This window comes from Petaurus breviceps, unplaced genomic scaffold (assembly GCF_028583685.1).
Source record: "Petaurus breviceps papuanus isolate PSGF00001 unplaced genomic scaffold, PetGlider_PUasm1.0 187, whole genome shotgun sequence".
NCBI classification, from domain to species: domain Eukaryota; kingdom Metazoa; phylum Chordata; class Mammalia; order Diprotodontia; family Petauridae; genus Petaurus; species Petaurus breviceps.
In genome coordinates this window covers 17,003,123-17,028,643 of record NW_027185799.1, presented here as the reverse complement: position 1 = coordinate 17,028,643, position 25,521 = coordinate 17,003,123, and the positions used below count along the sequence as shown (strand labels likewise).

Sequence of the window (25,521 nt, the reverse complement as noted above, 5' to 3'; positions counted from 1 at the left end):
GTTTTTATATAAACAGCACAGTAAAATCAAAATACCCAAATGCTATACACCTTCCCTGTGCTGTGCATCATGGTTCTGCACTGTCAGTTTCAGAAAGGAAATCATGTGCCATAGAACATGAAACACCACCACTGACAGAATTCAGAGTTAAGTGATCAGGGAAGGATTAGCAAAATGAGAACAGAAAGGTCTGGTAGGGCCAAGTAGGGAATAAATTAAATATGCCCAACTAAATGGAATGGGAAAAGTTGGGTCAGATAAGGGTAGAGAAGACTTAAGGTTGATAATGAAGGAGGGAGGCACGGAGGGATCAAGGTGGAAAGCAGTATGGAATCCAGGTATATTTGTACCATGGACAATCTGGGTATCACAGAAGTGGCACATGACTGTTCCAAAGAGGATAGATTTTAATTTTAACTTCTATGACAATTAGCAAAGCAAATGCTCTAATTTGCACATTAGAACTTTTGAGACCAGCTAAAAATGAAAGTTCTCCATCCAAGGCAAATAGAGGCACAAATGATCTGTTTTCCTTCTCCCTATCCCAGGAAAAGTGCATGAGGCAGAGGACTTTTGGGGGACTAGCCAAAAACTCTGAGCATCTTGAAAATATTTCTTAGATGCTTATGCTGAAACACACACAAACACACACACACACACACAGCTTCAGTGATTTCTGGATCTGAAAACAATGAAGGGCTTTCCCCCTACTCTTGGACTCAGGAACACTATGCCATATGTTAGATCACAAATGCTATTTTGCCTATGACGGTACTTTAAAACCATGGCTACAACTACCCAATGAAAACAATAATTTAATTTTGTTTTAAAAAGTACTTTCATAACTTAAGCTGAAAATAAAGGTGAAAAGTAACCACAAAATAGTAACTAGCAATGCAATGATGGTGCATGGCTCTCGCTGGAGGCAGGATTTAGAAACTAGGCAGCACTGAGGGACCTTGCATCTTATATGACTTTATGGTGTCATCTAAGCTGGCTCTGTTGTTTGGCATTAATTAATGAAGAGCTACAGTTGCAGTCAATCAGACAGACTTTCCCATTCAGGCAATTCAATTGCAGAATATAAGAAATGCTCATATAATACTTGGCCATCTTAAAGTACAGTCATAGATCTACTCAAACTTATGAAGCTAACAGCTTAATATATATGTCCATATACATATATACATACATATATTTATGTGGATATAAATATATAGATATGCTATACCAAGTGTCAAACACATCACTCATGCAGAAGAAATACTAAAAGATTAATATTTCACTTTTCAAGTATGAACATAGACTGAAGTACACAGAACTCAAAATTTTGCACAAATTCATTTAAATGCACTCAACAAAATACATATTAAAAATAAAATTAATTTCTGATATTCCTATAAATATAAACTACATTCTTCCTTTACTTTATCAACAGTTAAATCATAAAATAAATGCTTGTTATGTCAACATATTCTCTCCCCTATTAAGAGAAATTCTTTTAGAAAACAGTACTATTAGTGAATAATAATACAAATATTTGGAAATATACACAGAAAGAAAACTTAAATTTTCTGCTGCCTATACTACATAATAAAATAATATATACTTCTAGTTCCTCTTTGCTCTCAAAGGTTACAATGTGATCATGGAAATTACCTTCAAAAAAAAGCAGATTGATTCTGTTGAAATGAGTATATGTTACCTGATAGTCTAATATGCTAAAACCAAGTCCTACGCTCCCCTTTTCCAGCTCAATATGCTGAATGTTGGTTTCCCACATTGCCAGTGATGATCCTTGCACTTCTTCTGTATTCTGACCCACATCAGTCATGTCAAAAGCAGTATCCTCTGTCTCTGATGAGCCAATGAATTCACCGAGGTCTACATGAGGCTGGAGAAAAGAACAGAGGGCTCTTATTTCAGAAACACAAGATCAAGAGATATATCGTACCACAGGAAAAGGGAAAATCCAAGACCTCTGAGATAGGGAAAAAAATACCTAAAGGAAAAAAGCACCAATGGGTTAGCTAATGTTTTGGCACTTTTAGAATCATGAGAGCAATTAATAAAAATAATCCAATATTGTCCTCTTTTAAAGGGATAGAAGTCTAAGCTATTTAATATTAAAGATATAAAGAGTTCAGTGGCATTTTAAAGCACAAGTATGAAATAATTAAGGAGAAACTGGATTAGTGCATAAGACATAAAGCATGTATAAAATAATTTTTACATGCTATTTTGTATTTGGGGCATCATTTTATCAAACACACAGTAAAATGATGGTTTTTGTTTAATAATATTGGTTCCATATTTTAGTACTTCAATGGTTCTATGATCTCCTCAAAATGGGTTAATTCCTTGCTTTGATTAAAATATTCATATATAGTAATCCTATGTGATTCTTGTCTATATTCTCCTTTAGATACTCTACAAAGAATCAACCTGAAGTGTAAGAAGTCTTCCTCTAGATGGATGTCACTGCATTTTTCCAGTATAGAATCATAGTTATAAAGCTGAGTGGGACCTTAGCCATTATCTAGTCAAACCCCCTCATTTTACTGAGAAGGAAACTGAGGCTTGGAGAGATTCATTGGTTTCTTCATGCTTACACAGGTCAGCGACAGAATCTAGTCCTTTGACCAGTAGCAAACTGATCCTGTGACTTTCAAAATATCTAATGCAACTTCAGTATTAATACATAGCTCAGTGTTGATCTTCTGAAACTTGCCCCTTATGCTGGAACACTCTTTAAAATTTTCTATATAATCTCAATAGGATGAGTATCTAAAACATATTTTCTTTCTCCTGTTAGATACTACTTGAAGGAGGACCAAATTATAGAATAAATCATAAAGTCTTTCAACTTTAAAATGGTTTCAACCGCTCTTCCAAAGAACAGATGGTCTCTATTATTTTACATTTTTTCTAATGGAATAGAATATATACAAAGGAAAAGAATATGATATATAATATAGAAATGTATTAATATTGAAATGGTTTGAGTTCAATTTTTCCATATTTTAAAGATATAAATTCTGAAGTGTAAGATATATTACTGGGATAAAGCTCACACGAATATATAACAAACAAGTCAGAACTGAAATCACACAATCAAGAATTCAATTCAATAAACATTTATTAAGTATTTACTATGTTACTTTGAATAATGTGAAGCAGATGAGAGTAAGTAGAATACCTTTTCTGTTAAATGGATGTCTGAGAGATTCAACCTCTCCAGTTCATCCTGGTTAACAGGTAAAGCAAGTGGACGACAGCAAACCATTGTCACTTGTATAGGAAGCTCTTTTAAAATATTCACCACATCTTTGTGATTTTCACCAAGCAAAGTTATTCCATTCACCTGTTTAAAAGGAAAAAAAAAGATACAGATAGATATACCACAATGGCCCATGGACAAACATGTCTTAACATCAAATAAAGTATATTATTTCACATATTAAGGGTTACTTTCTTGCATCTTACATACAACATATACACAAATAATTTCATGTTTATCCAAGACAAATTGTCCACAAATGTTTTCCACCTTTCAGCTGGAGCTGAATTACTTTAGTCAAGGTTGGTACATTGAAATCTAATTCAAATTCACATATGAAAGAATGTCAGGAGATTCTTCGGTTGATTTAAACTTCTGAGAGATTACTTGTCATCACAGAATAAAAAGTCAAAGGGAAAAAGCTGTACTATGAAATCATCAGCTTTTACTTCCCTTTTATCTACATTTCTTCTGTCAGATTAAGAATCTCAGAGTCAAAATGAGGAACACAGATATTATCACAAGACTTCAGGGCAAAAGAAACCTTAGCTATCATTTGGTTCAGGTCCCCCATTGTACATATATGGAAATTGAAGCTCAGAGAACTGATATGATTTACCCAAGGTCAGGTAGACAATACATAGTAAAGAGACTACACAGGTACTCTCTAAATTAAATTATACCTATGGCGAGTAAGAGCTCCGGCTCCAGTGTTGGGATGACCTAGAGATCGAATCCCGGGCTCAGACACTCAGCACCACACCCAGAAATAACTGGCCATGTAACCTTGAGCAAGTTACTTAACCCCGATTGCTTAAAAAAAAAATTATATCTATGAAGAAAAAGGTGAAGGTTGAGAGGTAGATGAAAAGGGGACTTAGGGATGGAATGACAATAAAGGGTAGATGTCCAAAAAGTTTATTAAATTTTCTTGAACACAAAGTGGGATTTATTTAAGAAAATAAGTATGTACAAGATAAAAATTATTTCTGTGAATTTAGGGTTTTTTTTAGTCTAGTCCGTAATGTGCCCTTTAAGGTAATATTCTAAGTCTCAAAGAATCATAAATTTAGAGAATCTCAGAGTTGGAAGGAACCTCAAAGTCATCCTGGAGATAATTAAATGGAACAACGGAGAGAACACTAGACTTGGACTCAAGGAAAACCTGAGTTCAGAAATTCTGCCTCATGGGTGGCCAGGTAACACAGTGAGTAAGAGCACCGGCTCCAGTGTTGGAATGACCTGGAGATTGAATCCTGGGCTCAGACACTTAGCACCCACCCAGAAACACCTGGCCGTGTAACCTTGAGCAAGTTACTTAACCCCAATTGCTTTAAAAAAATAAAAAAAAAAGAAATTCTGCCTCAGACGATAACTATATAAAATATTAAGCAAATCACTGAACCTCTCTTAGTATGTTCCCTAACCTATAAAATGGGTGAAAGTACCTCACCTACCTGTCAAGGTTGTTGTAAGGAACAAATGAATGATATTTGCATAGCATTTTGAAAATCACAACATAAGTACTGATTATTACTGTCATTACTCTGTTCAATACATACCTGAAAAGGAATTCTCTATTGCTTTTTTTAGAAACTTACTTAAGGAAGGAAACAGAGACAATTTCTTACTTCCAGTAGCTCATCTCCACTGAAGAGCTTCCCACTGTGTCCAACAGGCCCTTCGGGTAGAACAGATCTGATGAAATGATGTCCCACAGTTGCTTCCAAGCTTATTCCCAACCCACTGTTCTCACTGAACTTGTTCATGTGGGCAACCTAGAAGGATGGAAAGAATACATATCTTTATTTCCCCTTCTATAAATAACTGTGATGTAAAGATAAAGAGTATCAACTAAAATTATTTAATATAACTGAATAATTAAGTGAATTAATAATAAAATTATATGTAATTATACATTATATATACACACACATACATGTGTGTATATATTTATATGAGAAAGACGGAGAGAGAGAGAGAGAAGAGAGAGGAAAGGAATATATAGAGGGAAGCAAACAGAAAGAGACAGAGAGTCATCAGAATGTTGCTGAAATTGTTATGAAATTGGAAAGATCACCGATGTCCATAAGTTTCTGGAACTAACCTTAGCTCCATTCCAATATTAGTGGCACTCAAGAGTGGCCAAGCATAACTTTTCTATAAATTTCTGGAATTACCTATGGAAGAGCTCAATTCACAGCATCTATTCTGCATTACAGGGAGAATTCCTTCTTGCCGGAGATATATTTTTTTAATTAACAAAAGTTAATCCATTTTTTTCTTTATTTTTTCCCTTGTGACACATAATCAGAAATTAAAGCACTACTTATAAAGCTCAAAGGCTCTAGAATAGGAAGAGACCTAGAATAGGCCAAGTCCAATAACTTTATTTTACAGATAAGGAAAATGATATTCAAGAAGTCAAGTGGACTGAACAAGTTTGCACCAAGTAGAAATTTAGGTCTAACAACTCCAAATCCAATGTTCTTTTCACTGCATCCCACTACCTTAATATGGCTTATTTTTGTCTAAGTAACTACTATGAAAGTCTCAGAGAAAGATCTTGAAAGTGCTTTGTAATTATGTGCCACATAATTAGGGTTGCATTTGCTAAAAGGCTCAATTTTCTCTCTAATCCATAGGAACTCGAATCCTACCAAGAGTATCATCTAATCCAATACCTGATTGGTCTTGCCAAACCCTGAGGACCTTAGTTATAAAAAGGCCAATAAAAAAATCTTCCCGACACTGTGGCAAGGAAGAATAAAAAAAGGAATTCATGGTTCTAATCATTTATTATTGGAACATGTTCTCTGTACTAATCAAAGTTTGGAAAGTTCATGAATTATGTGAATTTGGAAACTTCAGCTTTAGAAGAATTCACTATATCTTTATTTTCTCCTCTACATTTATTTTATTTTCTTGTTTTTAATCAGCCTTTTAAAAAGAAATTGACTCCAGAGCCCAGATCAGCACTAGAAATTTTAGTCTTCCCCAAAGGCCAAGACATTAACCATTGGATTGGGACCAAATTACAAAGGATAATAATAGATTATTGTTGTTAATATAAAAAAATTCCATATCACTTGAATAATTCTTTAGCCCTTTCAATTTCCTTATGTGATGCTGGAATATTAAATCTCTATTAAAATAATAAATCTACTGTCAAATTTGCCAGATAATTCAAAAATAACGCTAAAATCAGGATATAAAGGTTAACATACCACTATTTCATAAGTAAGGCCCATAATCCTTTGCCACTTAGTCTGCAATTCTGCTTCTTGAAGATGTCCTTCATCAACTTCTACTTCTTCTGGAAGCTGATGGTCTAAAATAATTAAAGCCATTACTTAATTGACTATAACATCTTGAAATTTGGTACAAAGTTAATTCATTGAGCAAAATGTCCCCCTTTAAGTTAGTCTCATTATAACCCTTTCTGTATCCCACTCATGCCTGGTTATACCTTTTCCCATGCTGTTTTCCATAATACTCTCTTACTTTCTTCCTAGCAGCCCATGGTTATGTCATCCTTGAGACCCAGCTCAAGTTTCTTTGAGAAGCCTTTTTTGACTCATTAGAATATAATATTCTCGAAGGTAAGAGCTATCTCACTTTTGTATTTGAATCCTCAATGTCTAGGGCAGGACCTGGATGATGGTGGTTGGTGCATAATTATGGCTGCTGACTGATCGATCAACAATCTTAACATATCTCTGTTGATCACTCCTTTTCCCTTAGATTCCTTCAACAGATACAGATTCCCATACAGCCTGGATTTGGAAACTGGTCTATTAGATAGACTACCTGCAAACTGCTCCTTATGCCCACTCTTCATTGCCCCATCTAATTTCAGAGAAACATTTAGGATCATTCACAACCATTAAAACTAGAAGCACTGGTTCTGGCTTCAAATAAGAGATATAAATAAAACCCAGCCCATGGGGAAACTAATTTTGTTGCCTTCTACTGCCAACCTAACTCATCAAAGTCAAGTTCACAGAGCCTGAATGTCTCACCAGTACTTTCTCATGAATTCCATTGTTTTGGTTATTGTGTTCACTGCAGATGTAGGCAATCTCACATTTCTATTACTCATAGTCCTCTTTCAAAAAATAGTGATACATCAGAATCAGGTGAGGATACCAACCCCTCAACGTGGGCCAGTCTGATCCCTAATTATAGACAGGTGCATCTCTCTGGACATAGGTTCAGTTTCGGTGTATTTCTGTATATATTTATATTATAATCAAATACAGACTTTATTATGAAGTCACTCTTAAGTTTGGCAAAAGATCCTGATCATAATATAGGTGTTCCTTGATTTACACAACAGATCGGTCTCCGATGAGTTGTGTATATAACATATTTTTGTAAATTAAATTTTACTTTCATTTCATTAGGGAAGTTGGCTATTGAAAAGACTCTTAAGTGATAAGTCCTTTTTTTATAAAGTAAGTCATTATGGACTAATTTATCTTTTACAGGTTTGGATTTCTGTATATCGGTTTTCTTAAAGCAAGAACAAGACTTAATTTTGATTAAATGTTTCCTATGGTAGAACTGTACCCAAAGGTATGAAATGACTGCAATATCTATAGGTACGACTTAATTACTTCCCAGAATGAATGTCTGTTGTCATATCAACATATTTACAGGGTTAACAAGTCAAAACAACTGAAATGAAAATCTTTCCCCAGGCTTCAGCAGATAATGCAAACAAGCAAAGCCAAGTTCGCATTTGTTTTTCTTGCTTGCTATACCCTTATTGCTCTACAAAACATGGTCCTTAGCTTAATAACACACCCTAAAGGGGAGTTTTATTGTTCATCAAAAATGTTCTTTATTGGAAAGTGTTTTTCTTGTTGAACTACTAACTGCTGACTCTTTAAGCTCTATTCAGTCTTTGCTTTTCTCTAAGCTAAACAGTCACACTAATTGAAGTTGGGACACTAAGAATTAAGGAAACTTTATTTTGCAACTTGTGTTATTTTTAAATTGTTAATTCTAAATACACCATTTCAAAAACTTCAGAGACAACAGTAACCAAGTTCATTTGTTTATTCAAAGAAGTTTACTATTTGCAAAGCACTTGGCTGGAGGCTCTGGGATAGGCAGAGATACATAAGAAATCATCCATGTGCTTAAGGGGTTCATAATCCTTAAGGTTGCTGAGGTTAAAAATGATTGCTTGGGGGGAAGTGACCTCTGCCTTTTAGAGTTTGTCATGCAGAAGGAGACGCATGAGTAGTCTGCCCATATACTCTCAATTTTAGGAAAACAGATTTCAAAAAGTTTAGAAGAGATGTAGAATTAAAATCCTTCAGGCAAAGTTATTAGCACATGAGGGATAGGAAACTCTTAAGAATGAAATTTTTAAAGACAAGGGAGAAATTTCCAGTAAGAAGGAAACTTACAAGTTGTCTGAAGAGAACAATGAGGATGCACAAGGAGTTCACAATAAACAGTTTTCAAAAGATATATATGGAAGACAAAAGCAAGGGCAGGGAAGAGAAGATGAATGCTAGATTATAGTACTAAAATAGTATCAAAAAATGGTAAAGTTCAGAATAAGCTGAGGCTGTCAAGGGAAGTCAAGGTCAATAAAATGGAATTTTTTCACTCTATTGTGTGAAAATAGGAAGATCTAAGAAGTGACAGAACTTCTGCTTGGGATGGATAGGATGATGGTAACTGACAACAGAGAAAAGGCAGAGATACTAAATCATTGCTTTGTTTCTGCCTTGAGTACTTAGGAGAATGACTTTTTACACTGGAAATAGCAGAACAGCAATATCTGATAGGAAGTTGGAATCCAAGATCAATAAGGAAATAGTAAGAGAACACCTTGTTGTCCTGACTCAGTTCTGAACATCTGGCCCAAATGAACTACATTCCTTGGCTCCTGAAAGAAGTGGAAGATGAAACTCCTAAGTCACTATCAGTGATATCTCAATAATCATGAAAACAGGAAAGGTGTTAACAGGATGGAAGGGCAAATGCAGCACGTATTTTTTAAAAAAGCAAGAGAACAGAGCCCACAAACTATATATCAGTAAATCTGACTTCTCTTGTTGCTGGACCAGAATAGCTTCATCAAGAGAAGTCATAACAAACTAAAATTTCCCCTTTTTTTGACAGAGCTACTAACCTAGCAGATTAGAGTAAAAACTGTGAATTTGTTTTGAAAATATTTTAAAACTGTATTTCAATATAATTGTTTTCCTCTGTAATTTTTTTTCATTTTGTGCATTTAAATAAATTATTCTAAGAAGGGGTTCTTAGGAGCTACCAGAATGCCAAAAGGTTTCAGGACACAAAAATGGTTAAAACCCCCTGAAATAGATAAAGTTTAACTATATTTTTGTAAAATATCTGTTAAGTCCTGTCATATTATTCTTGTGGAAAACAGATAATTATGGCTGTATGATAACACAATTATAGGGATTCAGAATTAGTCAAATAGTCAACATAAAGAGTAGTTGTTCATGGCAGGAGGTTGCCAGTGTAGTGAGATATTTGCAAAGTTCTTAGTACAATGCATGGCACAGTAGGCACCATATAACTGTTTATTGCTTTCCCACCCTTCCCTAGTGCCCCAGATATCTGTGGTTGGCCCTAAGCAATTTAAAAAGTTTATCAATGATCTAGATGAAAGCATAATTGGCTTTTGATTGATGACTTGTTCACCATCAAATAAGATCCACTCCGAGATATTCCCAGAATTAGAATATGAACAAAGTCTTTTGAGTCACTCTAGAACTAACCTTGGCCCTTCTAGGTCACCCCCACAGACTATCGAGTAGTAAAGCATCCCAGTCACAATCTCAGTGATGCCACACAGCACCGAAATATATTAATGCCATATTTATCATAGAACCCACTATTTCAAAATATGTGAAACCCTTTAAAAAAAATTTCACTGATTCAAGAACGCTGCTTCCCAGGAAAGAAGTTATGTTTTTCCCTCAGTTTTATAAATAGAGAACAGAGCCAGTACAGTATAAAGGAGCATCAAAAACAACACTGGGGTGTGAGTGCAGAAGCCTATGTACTAATCTTAGCAAACTAGATAGTTTAATTGTGAAAGGCTTGTTGACATAAAGATTCTCTAGAGTTTATCTAGAAATCTTTCAGGATATCACTTATATTTGTTCCCCCTAGTCCCTGCCAATGTGTCCATAAGGGATTGAAGCAGGACTTGACCACAGCAGGTCCTTAATTGTTTGCCAATTTAAAAGACCACTGTTCAAATGTCAACAGAATGGCCTGAAGTCCCAAGGTTCCTTTGTGAACACTGATCTACAGGGAAGAAAACTTAACAACCCAGAAAGCAAGTACAACATCAACTATGTGTTCATGTCCTGTATCCATTAATCATGTTTGTGTTTAAATTACAAGAAAAGTATTTCTTTTCTTAAAAATCACACACAGTATATACTAACCTGGTTCTGGATGCTTTTCAGCTTCTCCAATTTGCAACATGTTGGTATCTGTCTCCTCTGTTGGGGAAGCATCATCCTTGTCACAGTTTTCTAAAAACAGAACATGTTTAGTTTTTTGTTTTTAATACAATCATGATACATATATTTTTTAAATTAAATTTTATGTTTATTTTTATTTTACATCATTCATTTCCACAAGATTTTGAGTTACAAATTTTCTCCCCATCTTTCCCCCACCTACCACCCCAAAACTTAAATCCCACTGTATACCCCCTCCCCCAATCTGCTTTCTCCTATATCCTTCCCCATACCCACTCTAACTTTTCAGCAGGGCAAGATGGATCTCTATTCCCCAGTGCCTGTATATCTTATTTCCCAGTTGCATGTAAAATATATATATAAATATATTTAAACATTTGATTTTAAAACTTTGAATTCCAGATTCTTTCCCTTCCTTCCTAGTCACCCACCCTTACTGGGAAGATAGGCAATTCAATATAAGTTGTACATGTGTAACTATGCAAAACATTTCCATGGTGGATATATTGTGAAAGACTGACTATATTTCCCTCCATCCTATCCCACCCACTACTTGTTCTGTTCTCTACTTTGACCCTGTCCCTTTTCTTTTTTGGTGTTCATTTGTCCGTATAATTGAGAATAGGATATGTTTACAAGAACAATCATTTTCTAAGGAATACACACAGCAGGATTCAGAGCATTTTTCCTTAATCTAAAATTTTTAATAAGACTGTAATGTCTACCTAGTATCAAGAGGGAATCCTGTATATGGGTATACCTTGGAGATATTGCAAGTTCAGTTCCAGACAACTGCAACAAAATGAATCACAAGAATTTTTTATTTCCCAGTGCATATTAAATATACTAGGAAGGTGGCTGCACAGGCAGGGATATCTTCCCCATTTTTCAAAACTGCCCTGGTTATGAGTGAATTCCCCACAGGAGTAAGGGTAAGTAGGTCTTTGCCTCCTTTTTCCACAGTCACCTCATTGTGCAACACTGGCATAAGTAGCAGGCCACCTAACCTGCCCCCTTCCTCCTCTTCTCTCATCTCACCTAAAATAGCTGCATTTGTAGTTGGGGCCAACCCATGAGCTCTGAGTCTGATCCATACATCCAAAGCTTCAGGGAAAATATTAAAATATGGACTGCTCAGCATATATATCTGTCTCCTTCCTCACTGTCCATTATAAATTGCCTGTCTGGTACACATTAGTCTTATATGCATTTGGTGCGAGTCAGTTTTTCCCAGAATGTGATTATCCTCTAGATAAGCTGACCACGGAGTTTCCACAACCACAGACTTGAGATTCTTTACACTGAAGTAGAGCTACCCCATAATAATTGTGAGGACTTTCCTGGTCACAGACTTAACTGATCTCTACTACACCATCAATTCAATACCAGCTTAGACTGCCCTGGTTTCACTGCCCAGGGCTAAAGCTCTGGGATGCAGAAGCCTCTCCCCAAGGATACATGGGAAACATGGGGCACAACACTGCATTCCCTGCTAGTTAAACTTAGCAACTAGGGACAAGGAAGCACCCCAACATACACAAAGCAAAACGTTCTCTTCTTCATCTTCTCAACTGAAAAATATTTCCCTCACATATTTTAATGCATCCTCATCCTCTTTATCTTCTGAGTTCTTCTGGTGGCCAGAGGCAGAATATGCTTGTTTGCTTGAGGGACTTATCCGAAGGGCATCATTCACCTCCTCCTCTCCATCACTACAGCTCTCAGAAGCCCAGGGAGGCTTGGGCTGTGTAGTTTCGGCCTTATCAGCTCCCAGCAGCAAATATGTGCTCCAAAGGCTTTTCCTGTTTATGGCACTCAACCAGGATACCCAGAGCAACATCCACCAATTCGTCTTCATTCATGAGGTATACAGTTCGTAGAGGGGGAAGACTTGATGATGCATCTGCCTAGTGCACTGTGGTTTTTCTCCTCTTATCTGGCCTCCATGTTGGCAATGATTTCCTCACAGCCACCTGGGTTGTCATCCACGGAGAAAGGTCCCTCTTCTTACTCTCAGGCTGTGCATTTGCCATCTGTCCACAGATTCCCAGGCACAGCGCTCAGGAGCTATGCAGTGTCACAGATGAAGGTATTGCCCACTAATGGCCTTCCTTCAAGGCTTTCGGGCCCCCGCGCAGTTCCGCACCTTCTCCATTGTCTAGGCTCCAGATGCCGGCACCGCCCTGATGGGCGAGCAGTGACCCTGTCCTTTTCAAAAGTGTGTGCTTCTAACTTACCTCTCCCCCAACCTGCCCTCCCCTCCATCATCCCCCCTCTCATCTCCTTTCCCCCTACTCTCCTGTAGGGTGAGATACCCTATTTAGTGTGTATGTCACTCCCTCCCTAAGCCAAATTCAATAAGAGTAAGGTTGACCCATTCCCTTTTGCCTTCCTGTTCTTCCCCCTCCATTGTAACAGTCTTTCCCTTGCCTCTTCTGTATGAGATAATTTACCCCATTCTGTCTCTCCTCATTTTCTCTCCTTGTATTCTTCTCTCACACCTTAATTTCACCTTTTAAGTGTCATCCCTTCCTATTCAATTGGTCCTGTGCCTTCCGTCTATGTATACCTGTACACATATATACACACACTCACATATGTATTCATACACACATATACCCTCCTATATAGACATATAGGATATACACATTTATATTCCCTTCAACTATTCTCACACTGAGAAAAGTTTCATAAGTTACAATTATCATTTTTCCAGATACATTTTTCAACAGCAAAATCAATTCAGAAAACATATTAAGTAAATATTCTGTACAAATTACTCTGCTAGGTGCTAGGGATACAGAAATGAAAACGGTAGTCTTTTCCCAGCTTACCATCATTAAAGGATACAACATACATACATACATGTTATATATGTATATATAATATGTATACACATATGAAAATACATGTGATACAAAAATTATATGGTACAAAGAAGAAAAATAAACAAAAAAATCTGTAAGATTCAATTGGGGAAAGATTAAGTAAATTTTCCAAAGAGCAACCTAGTTGTTTCTTCATGGAAGAAGATTTCAATAGACAGAGAGGAAAGAGGTACACATTGTAGATCTGTTGGATGGATTGCATGACTATGACTACATGGATGTGAGAGAAGGCAGAATGAGATATCGAAGAAGTATATGAAGGGGTGTAATATTTAAATTTTTCTAAAAGGCTTTTAAGATAGGTGGTACTCTATTACCTTAGCCTTTGAGAACACAAAGTCACATCTAAAACACAAGGAGGCACTACAGAATTTTACTCTAGGACACAAATAAACCTTCAAAAACATAAGTCATCATTGATCTGTCTTGTATAATATGCCCTTCTATAGTCAACTACATCTCTCTGTTTCAAGGTATTCCTACTTTACCAACTTTTAAAAACTATATTAATTATAATAGCATATATTTTTATAATAATAGATAACATTTATATAGTATTTCACTTCCCCCTGGTTGCTCACCTGGACTTCACCACTGTCTCCAGAAAATATCTTCCTAAAAGATCCTATCAGTTCTGAAACATATACCTTCAAAGTACCCCTACCCCTTACACCCCTCCTTCCCTCTGACTACAGAAGGTAGAGAGTGAACATCAGAAAGTTCCTCCCACATCCTCTATTGAATGAGGGAGTCCACGATGGATACTTCATAATTTCCCGCCTGCCTGAAGGATTTTGCGCATCTGTGCTGTACCCTACCTCCCCTTGCTCTGGGATAGGCAGAGATGCATACGAAATCATCCATGTGCTTAAGGGCTCGTAATCCTTAAGGCTGCTGAGGGTAAAGATGACTGCTTGGGGGAAGTGACCTCTGCCTTTTAGAGTCTGCCATGCAGGAGGAGAGGCGTGAGTCGTCTGCCCATATGCTCTCAATTTTAGGAAAACAGATTTCAAAAAGTTTAGAAGAGCATTTCATGTTTTGTCATCTGCCCTGATTAGATTCTGAACTCGTTGAGGGCAGGGAATGCATTTTACCTTTCTTTGTATCCCAGTGCTTGGCCCAAAGCAGGTGCCAATAAACGTTGGGTAAGTGGGTAGGGCATTGGGCTAGGAAGCAGGAAGGCTCATCTTCCTGAGTTCAAATCGTCAGATACTTCACTAGCTGTGTGACTCAGGGCAAGTGACTTAACTCTGCTCCAGCTCCTCATCTTTTAAAGGAACTGGAGAAGGAAATGGCAAACTACTCCAAGAAAACCCCAAATGGGGCCACAAAGAATTGGACATGCCTTAAAAATGGGTAAACAACAACAGACTGCTTTAACTTGATAAAATCTTGAACATATATTACCTCATTTGGTCTTCTAAACAACACTGAGGTAGAAGCTATATTATCCCCATTTTATAGATAGAGAAACAGAGGCAGAGGAAAGTTAAATAATGTTTCCAGAGTATAGCTATTGTGTCTAAAAGGGATTCAAACACAAATCTTTCTGACTCCAAATCTCCCATTCTAATCCTCATGCCATCTTTCCTGTTGCACAGAGTCACAAAGAAGATATGTCAAAGATGGAGACTGATCATAGATCTCTCAAATCCATTACCCCACACTGCTTCTCATATCCTTGATAGCCTATATGGAGAAAGTGTAACACTCTTTCAACCTCAAATGCTACATGAGTTTATCATGTAATCATTCTCTCCCCCAACAGAGATAAGTAAACCTTGCATACCCTCGTAGAAGAATTCATGAGCTGTTGCAGTCAAAAATCTCATCATTTGGTGGCTAATCTTCTGGTAATGTAGTTAGTTAGGTCAACAGACTTTAGAAAGCATTTCTGTCACCAGAGATATTCTAAAAACCTTTCTAGCTTTTATTACCTTTTATCTATCAGGGTTTGTGAGGTGTCCATGATACTATGCTGAAGAAAAGGACTTTGAGTAGAAAAAAAAAAAGGCATGGGAATTTAATATTGATTTATTTTGTTTAAGCCTAGTCTTGAAATGAAATTATAATTAACGTGGGTTTACCTTTGCTTCTATTAACACCTGGTGCAGACAAAGTAATGTCCTTTGTAACAGGAGTGTCCAAGTCCTCATCAGACCTGGCCTGAGTGTCTGACTTAGTGGTTTTTCTCATCAACGCCAGGCGCACTGTTTGTCCCGTATTTCGTAAAAGCTCTACCGCTTGTTGGTTTGTAAAGCCCTGCAGATCCATGCCATCCACCTTAGAGAAAAGGAGGTCAGATGAAGTATAAACACATGTCTCTTGATTCAACAAATAAGCTGCTAGGCACTATGAAAAATACAATAACAGACAGGACAATTCTCCTTATGAAGCTAACATTTTAGCAGGGGAGAGAACACTTTAGGAAGTCTTAAAAGGCTGAGATTATTTCATTTTTGTTTTGTTTTGTATTTGAATACTCAGCACTTACCATAGTTTCTGGCATATAATAAACCCTTAATAAATCCTTGTTGATTGATTAATAAGACATAGACAGAAAACAATACAAGGGAGTGCCAGATATTTACTATATAGTGAGAAAAAAATTACTCTAGAAAGTTAGAGGAATGTAAACCCATGCTTATAATTGTTTTTTTTTTATCTATAACCAAAAAAATAAATTCAATTACCTTCCTTTTTTAATTCATAGCTATTGCCAAAAAAATTCCAAAATAAAAAAATTAGATGAAATAGAAGATTATATTTGGCCTATAATCACTATCTCATATTTTTTTCATTTTGAAATTGTTTTATACACTATAACACTGTGAACAATGTTCAGATCTTTCACAATCCTTAAGCCATTATAAACTGATCAAGTCAAAGGCAAAAAAAGATATAAACATATGTAGCAAAGGGTTTAAGCTCATAAACCTATGTAACTATAAAGCATGTAACACACATTACTTTTCAGTATTTCAAGTACCCATGATATTATCAATAAGAGTATTCCCTATACTGGCAGAGAACTGTAGTCCTTCTCCTCGCCAGATTATCTATATGAACTGTTTAGAACAAAAAAATTCTCTACTTAATAGCCATCCTTCTAGAATAAAGCCAAATGACATGGTCCTTCCATAATAAATAGCCTATTGTCAGGCCTATGTACTCCACTGGCACAGACTCTGAAAAGTCAGGGTGACCATCCATACCATGAGATACAGGATACATAAAAGACATGCCATGCACATGTAAATATAAAATAATCAGTCAATGAGCATTTATTCAGCAACTCCTAAGCTTAGTGGACACAAAGACAAAATTATACAGGCCCTTAACTTAAGGACCTTACATTCTTAAGGGGGAGACATCATGTACAAATATATGCATAAGCAAAAAATAGGTATAAAATAAATACAAAGTTATGGGGGGAGATACTAACAACTGAGGGTGGAAGTCAAGAAAGCCCTCTGGTTTCCTTTGAAGAAAATTAGACAGTCTCAGAGGTAACAGTGAGATGGGAGCACATTCCAAGAATGGAAGACAACCTTTTCAAAGGCATGGAAACAGTAAGGCAATATCATGTTATTCAATCAGTCAATAAACATTTATTAAGTATCTACTATGAGTCAGATACTGTGCTAAGCTCTGGAGATACAAAGAAAGGAAAAGACAGTCACTGTCCTCATGGAGCTACCTATCTAATTAAGGAGAGAACAAGCAAACGTACAAACAAGCTATATAGAGGATAAATTGAAAATAATCAATAGTGGAAGGGCATCATAATTAAGAGGGGCAAAGGGTTCCTACAGAAGGTGGGATTTTAGCTGGGATTTGAAGGAAGCCAGGAAAACCAAGAGAAAGAAATGAGGAGGGACAGCACTCTGTCTGTGCCTGGGGATTAGCTAGTCCAATTTTTTCATCTATTCACTATTTTATATACATAACTTGCAAATGTTTGCCAAATTAAAAAGTCACCGTAGAAATAGCACCAGATTTGTAACAAGAGGATCTGTGTTCAAATCCTGACTCAGCTACTCACTACCTATATAACTCTAAGTAAATCATCAAACCAGTAAGGATCTCAGTGTCCTCATATGAAAAAAGGAGGTGTCATACTATATGAAATGTAAGGTTGCTCCCAATTCAAGATTCATGGTCCTAATCTCAATACTTGTCAAGACTCATGATTTCTTTGACAAGGGCTCTCTCTTCATCACTGTACATCACAGTCCATAGTTTTATGAACTCCTTAATAAGTTATGCTATGCCATATTTCAGAAGCTAGTGACAAACCATCATCTTCTCCACACTCAATGAGGTCCAGAACACTGACAGAAAATACACTGATAGCTCCATACAAAAAGCTCTTGCTGCTTTAGAGGAACTGAGTGGTATAGTCTTTGAGAACCCAATATTACCTCCACACACCAATGAGGGGATTAGCTTCAAGATTAACATAAGTCCCTTGAAATTATGTTTATAAAAACCATCTGGCAAAAATCCAACCCTAAAGATATATATATATATATATGCATATATATATATATATATATATATGTTTTCATGATTACACAGAATTCCTTAAAATATCAAAGAATTTAAGCTGAGGATTTGCCTTTTCATTTTGAGTTCACAATTCTGTGCTTTCTCTCATAGCACAGCTGCATATCAAAATAGACTGTATGCCCACTTATCCATTTAACTTCAATAATTTAAATTCATCAAATAGTCTAAGGAAAACAAAATATGTACTTTCTCCTCCTTTCTTAGAAACTGTAGCTCATACTTAAAACATATAATCTTCCCTCCTTTTCTTTCCTCTCCTCCATATATGAAGAGGAAAGATTTTTTTTTTTAAATGGTGACAGGAAAGTATCCCTAACTATTCAAGGATGCAGTTTCTATTTGGTAAAGGTCTTTGAAGTAGGTAGGTGGTACAGTGGATGCTGTTGGTCCTATGGTCAGAAATACCCCAGTTCATGACCTCAGACACTTAAAAGCTGCGTGACCCTGAGCAAGTCACCTCATCTCTGCCTCATTTTCTTCAACTGAAAATAGGGGTAGTTATAGCGCCTACTTCTCAGAGTTGTGAGGATCAAATGAAATAATATTTATAAAACAGTATAATGGCTGGCACACAGTAGGCATTTAAAAATACTTCCTTCCCAAGGTAAATGCCAATTGGAAATAAGGTTGTTGAGCTCTGACCAGTTTTGGTTACTCTATTTCCATATATACAGACTTGGCTATCGTGTCTAAATCACTGGGACCATAAGGCACAAATCATTTAGGGCAAAATGGATCACAGAAAAGAGATTCATCCTATCCAGTAATATCACAAACTGTTGCCAAAATACGGTAATTCTTCACTACAAATAACTTGGGATTCTTACTAGGGGGGAAATGTTGATAAAATTCTAAAAGTTCCTACCTTCCTACCACAACTGAGATGGTATCAAATCAGTTAGTTATTCATACACCCAAAGCCTTTAAAATGACTTCATAGATCATACTAGGCAGCATTTAACTTCAAACTTAACATTACAAGATTCTGTAATATTCTTTTTTTGATGTTTGTAGGAAAGTTAATAGCAATTTTCTTAAGCAAGGGTAATTCTTAAGTTGTCTTTAACAATGATTATTATATATCAGTCTAAAAGAATACTATTAAAATACCACTACTAGATCTGTATCCCAAAAGACATAAAAAGTACAAAAAGGAAAAGGACCTATATATACAAAAATATTTACAGCAGTTCTTTTCTAAAGAATTAGAAGTTGAGGAGATGTCCATCAAATGGGGAATGGTTGAACAAGTTGTGGTATGTGATTGTGATGGAGTACTACTGTAGTATAAAAAATTATGAGCAGGATGCTCTCAGAAAAAACTTGAAAGACTTGCATGAGCTGATGCAAAGTGAAATGTACTGTGTTCAAAGTAACAGCATATTGTAAGATGATCAGTCATAAATGACTTAGTTATTCTCAGTACTAAAATGATCCAAAACAATTCTGAAGGACTTATGATGAGGCATGCTACTCATCCCCAGAGAGGGAACTGTTGGTGGCTGAGTATAGACTGAAGCATACTTTTTAAAAAATTTCATTTCTCTTGAGTTTTTTTTCTTGTCTATGTTTTCTCTCACACCATGACTATTATGAATATGTTTTGCATGACTACACATGTATAACCTATATGGAATTGCTTGCCTTCTCAATGGGGGGTGGGGTGGAGATTTGTTGAGGGATCAAGGAAGAGAATTTTGAACTTAAGGTTTTGAAGACGATTGTTAAAGACTGTTTTTGCACATAGCTGGGGAAAGATAAAATACTAAATAAAAGCTTAAAAAAGAATGCTATTAATAATGTCATAACTATAGGATAATTTAACGTTTACAATTCTGTTTTTTTTTCTTTCATGGCAATCTTGTCAGGTTATATAAAGCAGGTAGTACAAGGATTATTCTCTTTTTGCCAATGAAGAAACTGAGGCTTGGTGAGGTTCAATGATTTGCTCAGAGTAATACAGGCAGTTTTAGAGCTGAGATTCAAACATGTCTTTCAATCCAATTATTTTTCCAGTAACCTCTCTGATTCTATCTAACATTAATTAACAAATCATCTAATTGTTACAAAAGAGAAAGTGCTAAAAATGGTGGATAGAATTAAAAGTTATTTATTTTAACTCCATAAATATAAAAAAATAAAACCACAGTGAAATGTTTATTACCTGGCATCCAAAACTCCAGTGGGTTTGAAGAGGGTGGCATTAAAGCAACCCTAACATTAATGAACAGTCAAGTAGAAGAAACTTCAATTATGCCTATAGTCATGAAAATGTAACCTGAGCTGAGTACCTTTTAATGGCATGTTTTAAATTATCTACAAGGTGCTAATGTTTCCCCTTCAAATTGATGTAAATGTGAAAAACTGGCTTAGAACCAAAGGTGTGTTTTTTAAATAAAAGGGATTATACCTAAGCAATTAAAATGATAACTGCTCATTAAAAATGGAATATTTTGAATTTTGCTAAAAATCAAAGAACTTTGATGAAAATATCAAAGTAATGACTTTACATATAGTAAGAAAACAACTTGGAAGCTCTGGCCTTTGAATCAATAATTAACTTTTCAGTTAAAAAGACAAGTTACTCTAAAAGGTTACACAGCCTTCCATCTCAACAAGAAAGAAACAAATGACAAGTGTAGGCAAATCTGTAGTACTAGAGATCAACAGACTTAAATTTGTATATTTCCATGTGTGCACAGGTATATATTCTGCTTATTAAAAAATTACTCTGTGAGCTCCTTGAGAGCAAGGGTGTTTTCATTTGTGTTTTTGTATCAAAGATGCCAATATGTAACAGGTACTTAATAAAGGTTTACTGATTGATTGATTTCTACTTCATTTGTTTGCCTATTAAATGATTCAAAGTACAGTATTGCTAACCAAAACTAGTACGTGTAAATGTTTTCAGTAGGAAAAAAGGAAGGGAAACAGAAAGAAAACCAGGTGGTCAAGAAGGGAGTAAATAAATTTGTTGACAACAAGCTTGAGCAAGGGTTAAAAAGCAGAGTACTCCCAGGTTCAGAGAGGTACCTGCCAACACCTTACTAATAGGTACAGAAAGTTAAGTGAGAAAAGAAAAAGTAGTGAATCAGACATATTTCCAGATTGAGGTTTATTTGTCACACAGAATAGAAACACTAAGGAAAGCTATTTGTACTTTATAGACAAATTGATAAGCTGAATCAAGGTTCAGTCGCTACTGAAGAGTTTCTGCTAGGAGTCACGAAGAAGAACTCCAAGGAGAAGATAGGAAGTAATAGAGCAGAAAGCAAAAGTCTGAGGAGGAGGAGGAGTGCTAGAAGCAGTAATCAGCAGCAGCCGTGGTGCGAGCATTCCCATCATCTTGTCTACACCTGCAGTTGTCCCAAGATGCTTTCAATGAGCTTGCTGAAGGCGAATTTCCATCCCAATACTTCATTTCAATTACAAAATACAGCCCCCTTATCCACATCCATAGTAGCCCACAGAATATTAAAAATAAAATAACAATAGCAAGATAGTGAATTGTACCAGGAACAAATACATTGAACCAGTTTCTATCTGAACTCCATAAAAAAAAGATAAGATAATAACAATAACAATTCTTATTTCAAAAATCTCTGATTTTATTAAGTGTGGGTGTTCTGGAGATCACTGAAGAATTCCTCCATACGTTATTGAACAGTCTTCTTGGGTGTTTGTGGCCAAAAGATTTATCATATTGTACCTTACATTCTACTGATGAGCCTTTCTGCACTAGACTATTCCTCGGACAACAGACATAATTCATTCTCAGATCTGGACGAGAAGCCTTTCCAGCTTTGTTGCATCTACAAGGGCTTGCACACTCCTGACCCAGCTTTCAAAGCCCTAAGCCACCTCTCCATCATGCATGATAAAGCACTGGAAAAGAACTTTAGTAAAGGCTCTTTGAATTCAATACAACAAGCATTTATTAAGAGTCTACTACATATCAGGTACTGGAATACCAAAACACACACACACACACACACACACACACACACACACACACACACAGAAATGGTCCCTGCCTTCAAGTAGCTTCCATTCTGTTGTGTAGATCAACATGTTCACAGTGTACAGATAAGCACAAAATCTATACAGAGAAAATATAAAGTTTTCAATGGGAGGGGGGAAGAACACAACCATGAGTTATCAGGAAAAAGGCCGTTATAGTAGGTAATATGTGAACTGGACCTTGAAGGGAAGAAAACGGAGTGTTCCAAGCACTTTATTATTTATAAATTACTTTTTATATATTTTCTCATTTGATTCTTACACAAGTACTGTGAAGTAGGTGGGAGATATCTGATTATTATTCCCATTTTACAGATGAAGAAACTTCATCTCTAGCAGGTTAAGTGACTTGTCTAAGGTAATATAGGTAGTAATGTTCACTGCCCTGCAGAATCTGGTAATTTGTTCCTATTTTTATGTCTTTGAAAGAATGCTTTTAGCATAGAGAAAGCATTAAATTGGATTAAGGTCCCTACTGATCTTAGGAGGCTTCTTTGGAAAATTGCCCTCAACATCTGTATCCCAAAAGTTCTCTGATAAGCATAATTTGTAAAGTTACTTGTTAGCAACAAAGAGACTGATTTGATTAAAATAAAGTGAGGCTATGTCTTCTAAAATTTTTCAATAAATACCCACAATTAAAAGATACCCTGATATGTTCAAAATTACACACCCAACCAGTTCAAGAAAAAAAAACATGAGTGTCACCAAGTGGTCCAATTGAGTAACTGCATGTATTTAGTTTTCCACCTATAATATATATATATATATATATGTATATAAATGCTATGATTTCCAATCTGTGTTCATGGAATCCTGATAGAGTCATAGAGTTAATGAAAGGGGTCCATATTCTGTATATTACCTCAATTAATTAAGATATTTATACATAATTTTGTTATGTGTGGACACTCAAAATTTTTCATGTTAAATATCTGAAAAGTGCAGGATCCACTTAACTAGCATTTGTGATTTCTGGGTTTAACCACTCTAAAACATAAACTTAATATATAAATGTTTAAAGTGATAATTAAAATATAAAACAGACAAGAAATTGTTCAAGAAAATTCATTCCAGATTAAAACTTGAAATCAGTACAGATTTGATCCCATTTCCAGTCTATAGTACAATATGACTGAACATATAGATGTCTCAAAATCTTCAAGATATAGTTATCATTATTAAAAGGTTAAATTGCAATTATCCAAAAGATTCCCTAATCAGAGAACTTCATTCACTAATAAAGCAGTATAACTGAAGTGTTGTTATATGCGATAAATTCAAATATTGTTAGAGATGGAAAGGTCCTTAAAAATAATTTATTTTACAATAACATAAATTTAAATGTAATGACCAATATTCTCCCCAAGAAAAGATGAGGTGGGGGACTACCAGCACAGAATATTACATACTATATCAGACACATTTGCTATATATAGATTTATTTCTATATATAGGTTTTGAAATTATCTTTGAACTTTTTTCCTTATCTACTTTTCTTTCTTACAAGGGAAATGTCACATAAAAAATTCAGTATCAATTGATAAAACTTTCAAAATACTATTTAAAATGTAAAGTTTTTAAAAAGAAATCTACTCTATCCCCATCATTTTAAAGATGAGGAAAGTGACTTACTGCTATGATTTGGTCACCAACACGGATCCTTCCATCATGTTCAACAGCACTGCTTTTTGTAATGCTCTTTACAAATATACCTGAAGATTCTGAGAATTGTTTTAAAAAAAAAACAAAAACAAATATTACTACTTTGTTACAGTTGTATATGGCAACCCAAGCATTCCCTCAGAAATATCTAATTGAAAGATACAGAGAATATAACAGATGTTTCTCAATTCCATATCTACATCTATAATTTTAAGTGATTCTACCAGCTACCATTTTAGATAAGCAGCATAGTGGAATCCCAGTGGTCAGCTATTAAAAGAGAAGAAACAAAAAAACTGTTTTAAACTAATGCTAATAGAGAGACCAACACCTCTCCCCCCCACTCCCCAGAAAAAAAAAAGGGAAAAAACTGAACATATTATTAAGGTAGATTTTATTTTAGTGCCATCACCTCTATGATTGATTCCCTATTTCAATGGTATGATGACCTAGAAATCCTGCTTATATGAATAAAATGACTACATATTCTAGAGCGTGCATTCAGATCTGTACACTTGTGTACTCCTCAACGACTACATTTCCTTTGATTAAGGGACCAAATGTCCTTCAAATATTCCTTTATCAAGACTGGTATTTCCACACTCATTTCACCTAAAGTTCCCTGTTTCTAAAGTTCTTTTTTTTTATTTTTTTTTAAGCAATTGGGGTTAAGTAACTTGCTCAAGGTTACACGGCCAGTTATTTCTGGGTGTGGTGCTGAGTGTCTGAGCCCGGGATTCGATCTCCAGGTCGTCCCAACACTGGAACCGGTGCTCTTACTCGCTGAGCCACCTGGCCGCCCCTAAGCAATTGGGGTTAAGTAACTTGCTCAAGGTTACACGGCCAGGTGTTTCTGGGTGGGTGCTAAGTGTCTGAGCCCGGGATTCGATCTCCAGGTCTTCTCAACACTGGAGCCGGTGCTCTTACTTGCTGTGCTACCTGGCCGCCCCAAGCCTAAAGTTCTTTTTTAAAGCATACAGTCTGAGTATATTAAATGAAGCTTTACTGTTTATATGTCTATCTGAAAAAGAATGTTTCATAAATCAAAGACATCACAGAAAGCTAGTAGAACACAGTTTTAAAACATTTTATTTTAAATTATTACCTGATTTTTTATCTCCAATGTAACCAGCAATGGTTATGCCTAATCCTTGGATATTTTTGGTGAGTTCTACATCAAATGTTTCAATGTCTCCATTCTTCTGCATAGACATTTCCACCTAAATTAAAATAAAACAAAAAAGAGCAAATAAAATTAAAGACTTTAGCTCAGTTCAAGAAAAATGCAATTCTTACATAGGGATTACTGATTTGGACTCCACAGAAAGCTAGGAAAACTATTTACTGTATTGAAAATTTCTAGTGATATGGCCTGCTTTTTTGTTAATCTAACATAGTTGGTTAAATATATATATATGATGGTCAAAAATAAAATTCTGGATGTCCCAGAAAATCTGCATAGAAATAGAATTTTATAAACCAAATTCTACTTTGTCACTGACTTCTATTATTTTTTTGGAGGTGATCTTTCTTTACAAGAAGTTCAACTTGATCCTCTCAATCAATCAGCAAGCTTAGGGATGCAAAAATAATCCTTGGCTTCATGAAG

At 35.7% G+C, this 25,521-nt stretch overlaps 1 protein-coding gene and 1 pseudogene across 19 annotated transcripts in view; both read right to left on the bottom strand.

Annotated features, from left to right (window-relative positions):
• Positions 1 to 25,521, bottom strand: part of MPDZ (multiple PDZ domain crumbs cell polarity complex component) — a 228,065-nt gene that overhangs the window by 122,809 nt on the left and 79,735 nt on the right. For all 19 annotated transcript variants that reach the window (XM_069090729.1, XM_069090713.1, XM_069090714.1 and 16 more), the window contains 8 exons: positions 25,018 to 25,132; positions 23,883 to 23,971; positions 15,743 to 15,938; positions 10,729 to 10,818; positions 6,508 to 6,611; positions 4,912 to 5,058; positions 3,200 to 3,364; positions 1,706 to 1,894 (listed from right to left, as the gene is read on the bottom strand). In XM_069090729.1, the coding sequence (XP_068946830.1) occupies positions 1,706 to 1,894; positions 3,200 to 3,364; positions 4,912 to 5,058; positions 6,508 to 6,611; positions 10,729 to 10,818; positions 15,743 to 15,938; positions 23,883 to 23,971; positions 25,018 to 25,132 (1,095 nt within the window). The remainder of the gene's footprint in view (positions 1 to 1,705; positions 1,895 to 3,199; positions 3,365 to 4,911; positions 5,059 to 6,507; positions 6,612 to 10,728; positions 10,819 to 15,742; positions 15,939 to 23,882; positions 23,972 to 25,017; positions 25,133 to 25,521) is intronic.
• On the bottom strand, positions 12,067 to 12,642 carry LOC138163211 (cell cycle regulator of non-homologous end joining-like; annotated as a pseudogene).